The sequence below is a fragment of the Fukomys damarensis genome, unplaced genomic scaffold, assembly GCF_012274545.1.
Source record: "Fukomys damarensis isolate Sample0158 unplaced genomic scaffold, DMR_v1.0_HiC HiC_scaffold_35, whole genome shotgun sequence".
In the NCBI taxonomy this organism is placed as follows: domain Eukaryota; kingdom Metazoa; phylum Chordata; class Mammalia; order Rodentia; family Bathyergidae; genus Fukomys; species Fukomys damarensis.
The window spans coordinates 19,516,392-19,520,344 of NW_022900947.1; the positions used below are offsets into that span (position 1 = coordinate 19,516,392).

Below are 3,953 nucleotides of genomic sequence, written 5' to 3' on the forward strand. Positions count from 1 at the left end.
CAGGAGAATGGCCACGTGAAAAGCAATGGAGACTTGTCCCCTAAGGGTGAAGGGGAGTCGCCCCCGGTGAACGGAACAAATGAGGCAGCTGGGGCCACTGGCGATGCCATCGAGCCAGCACCCCCTAGCCAGGGCGCTGAGGCCAAGGGGGAGCCCCCCCAAGGAGACCCCCAAGAAAAAGAAGAAATTCTCTTTCAAGAAGCCTTTCAAATTGAGTGGCCTGTCCTTCAAGAGAAATCGTAAGGAGGGTGGGGGTTATTCTTCTGCCTCCTCACCCACAGAGGAAGAGCAGGAGCAGGGGGAGATCGGTGCCTGCAGTGAGGAGGGCACTGCCCAGGAAGGGAAAGCTGCTGCCACCCCTGAGAGCCAGGAGCCCCAGGCCAAGGGGGCAGAGGCTAGTGCTGCCTACAGGGAGGAGACGCTGAAGAGGAGGCGGGGCCCCAAGCCGCAGAGCCATCTACTCCCTCAGGGCCTGCTCCTGCGTCGGCCAGCGCTGAGCAGAAGGAGTAGCTGGGTGGGGGCAGGTGGGTGATCTCTAAACTGCAAAACCTGTGCTGTCCTTGTGAGGTCAACTGCCTGGCCCTGGTGCCCTGGCTGCCTTCCTGTGCCCAGAAAGGAAGGGGCTTGTTGCCCCCTCCCAGACACAACCCCTCTCCTCTCCCTCCTGTGGATTCTCCCATCAGCCTTCTGGTCTTCCTGTTAGGGCCAGTTAAGGGTGGTCCCTTACAGTTTCCCAAGTTAGGTTAGTGATGTGAAATGCTCCTGTCCTTGACCCTACCTCCTTCCCTGTCCCTTTCCCTACAGAAGGCAATTTCTGGTTTTCTCCCCGGTTCTTTTCCAAGTAGGTTTTGTTTATCCTACTCCCCAGATCCCTGAGCCAGAAGTAGGGTGCTTACACTCCCAAACCCTGAGTGTCCAGCCTTCCCCATGTTGAGTTTTTAGTCTCTTGTGCTGTGCCTAGTGGCACCTGGGCTGGGGAGGACACTACCCCGTCTAGGTTTTTATAAATGTCTTACTCAAGTTTAAACTTCCAGCTTGTGAATCAACTGTCTCTTTTTTGACTTGGTAAGCAAGTATTAGGCTTTGGGTGGGAAGGAAGGTCTGTAATGTGAAACAATTTCTTGTTGTCTTCTTTTTCTCCCATTGTTGTAAATAACTTTTAATGGCCAAACCCCAGATTTGTACTTTTTTTTTTCTAATTGCTAAAACCATTCTCTTCCACCTGGTTTTACTGTAACATTTGGAAAAGGAATAAATGTCATCCCTTTAGTGGTGCTTAAAAAAAAACAAAACAAAACAAAAACTGACATGTGATTGAAGACTGGTAATAAATTTATACTTCATTTAGTCATATAAATTGGCATATAAGTGATCTACAACACCGATGATACACTGAGCCATAAGCAGGAAAGAGTTTTCATAGATATTTCCCATTCAAAAATGAGCAATAGTTAGAGATTAAAACATGTCAGATTCCTCTCGGGTTGGGTTGTACATCTGTTGGTTCTCGCTGCAGCATGAAAGCCTCCTTTGCCACCTGGCTTAGCCTTAGGAAGTCACCCCTCTTCTATGCTCATGGGTGGTCCAGATGGGACTGGTCCTGCCCAGAAATGGGCTCTTCTTAACTCAAGCCAACCAACATAGCTCATTCCTCCAGCCAGCAGCCACCTAGGTTGGTGAGCTTGTGATCGAAATGGGCCAAGAGGAGGGATGACAATTACAAGGGATTGTATAGAAAACACCAAAAGACAGTCTCTTTTCCTGGGTCACATTTGGCCAGGGGTGAGGATGTGAGGTTTGCAACTGCCAGAGCAATTTGCTAGAATGGAGAGAGACAATCTCGTTAGGTACCAGGGATCTCTGGGTGGGTGGAGCCATCTCCACCACAGAGATGAAAAGGAACAAATCGTGAGTAGTTTAGACTCACTTGAAGCAGTCTCTACTTCTGGACTTTCAGTTGTGTAAATTAATAGATTATCTTTGTTTTCTGTGTCTCGGGACCATGAGGGATTTAAATGATTCAAGGCGGAGATTGCTTTCCTCAGCGAGTATCAAAAGAAATGGAAAGCTTGTGGTCCCTGTGTTTTTGTTTCTGTGTGGCTGTGCTTTGTCTCCTCCCTGGCGTCTCTTTATGGAGCCCACCAACCTCCAGGCAGGGCCCTTGCCTCCTTCTGCCTCCACACCGTCCACCAATACCTCCTCCTGTGGGTGGTGGAAGCGTCCTACTCACAGGGCTGTCTCCCTGGATCTGGGGTGGACGCATGATCCCAGGACAGCCAGTGAAAATTGGGTCCAGGGCCTTTATTCTAACCCTTACTGAAAAGACAATTGGCTGGGCTTGCTGAGGAAGGATGATGATAGAAAGGTCTCTGTGGGTACATTTGCCACCATAGGGAAGCAATTTCCTGAAAATGCAGCAGTGGAGAGGAAAAACAGACAACAGATAAAAAGACAGTGAGAGAAGGACCAAGACCTAACAATACCACATGAGGCCTGGATCTTGCTATGCCTGAAGCATGCGGAGCAGTAATTTGCTATTCACTAAGACATCTTGTGCTGGATTTTCTGACAGTTGTAGTTTAGACTCTTACCTAATACAGATGTGAAATATTTTTTCACACTAACATACACATTTCTAGTTATCATACTATTGTTATTTTTTTCCTAATTCTGTACTAATAACTGCTCGATGCAAAGCATCTGGGAAGCATAGAAAACTGCCCAAAATAAAGCAAAATACACTTTTTTTCCAGGTTCGTAATTTATTGTACAAGCTGAGTATTACATGATGTGTGACATCAGCTCCTCCAGGCGTGGGAACTTGACAGACGAAGTCAAATACTAGCAAGCACAATGCCCTGGGTTTGATCCCCGACACACTTGAGTTGCTTTCACAGCTGGTATCTTCGTTTTTTGAGAATTTAACTTGAAATACCAGACTGTCAGAGCAATGCCTCCATATGTGGCCAGTACACAATTCATTCTACCTGTGAGACTGTAAGAGTTGAAGTAGTTTTTGACGCCAGTGAACTGGTACTGGGCATCAGCTTCTGGACCTGCCATGATTTCAATCTCATCAGAGCCGCAAAATTCCGCTGCTGATGTCCTTCAACTTACACAAGTCCCTCCACAGCCAGGCCCACAATACTCACTTTTAATCCCATAACTATTTATATGATCCTATATATGAAAAGTTCCTTAAGTTTCTTCAAATATTTTATTTAAATAATGTTTAAGAGAACATTCCTTTGTATACAAGAAACTCCCAGAAGTGGAATTGCTCAGTAGAGCGAATGTTTGTGAATGCTTTTGATATACATTGTAAAATTGCCTTGCACAAAGTTATATGAATTTGTACCACAAACACACACACACACACACACACACACACACACACACACACACACACACACGGGTGCTACTGTTGACTCCAGTATTTATATTGTGATGTTTTGATTAGCTTCTTCAGGTCCAAAGTTTAGGGATTCCTTTGCTTTTCTTCTGGGAGGAATTGAGTCTAATAATGTAAGGGTATGCATGCCTCATTATTCATTTTTTTTATTTTTCAAACGGTGTTTATTGAAAAAATAAATGGTGAAAAAAGAAAAGAAAAAAAGACAAACCATGATTAGAAACACTTGTTGCCCATTGTTTTGAAGTTTTGCTGCCAATTTTCGGAATCACTGCCCCGCCCCGCCATGAGTTAAATGAAATGACCTAAGACGTACTCTTGTATGCTTTTATAATAGCTAAACAGAAGGAGTTTGGACCCAGAGTTTCTTGGTTCAAATCTCAGTCCTACAGCTGTGTGACAGCTGCATAAAACTGCTTAAAAATCTCTGCCTCACTTAGTAAAAGTCTGTCTCAAAATAAAAAATTAAAAAAGGCTGGGGTTATGGCTCGGTACAAAGGCCCTGGGTTGAATCTCTAGCACCACAGATGGAAAAAAAAAA

At 45.3% G+C, this 3,953-nt stretch overlaps 2 protein-coding genes across 2 annotated transcripts in view; one reads left to right on the forward strand and one right to left on the reverse strand.

Moving 5' to 3' along the window:
• LOC104851330 (MARCKS-related protein-like) overlaps nucleotides 1-772 on the forward strand; it is a 1,866-nt gene extending 1,094 nt beyond the window's left edge. The window contains 3 exon segments of the mRNA XM_010608490.2: nucleotides 4-152; nucleotides 154-406; nucleotides 409-772. Coding sequence (XP_010606792.2) covers nucleotides 4-152; nucleotides 154-406; nucleotides 409-510 — 504 coding nt within the window. The 3' untranslated portion in view covers nucleotides 511-772.
• A 2,069-nt stretch (nucleotides 773-2,841) lies between these two features.
• On the reverse strand, nucleotides 2,842-3,063 carry LOC104851328 (ATP synthase membrane subunit DAPIT, mitochondrial-like). The gene has a single exon (XM_033758865.1). It carries the CDS (start codon nucleotides 3,061-3,063, stop codon nucleotides 2,842-2,844), a length of 222 nt encoding a protein of 73 aa, XP_033614756.1.
• Between the last annotated feature and the right edge of the window lie 890 nt (nucleotides 3,064-3,953).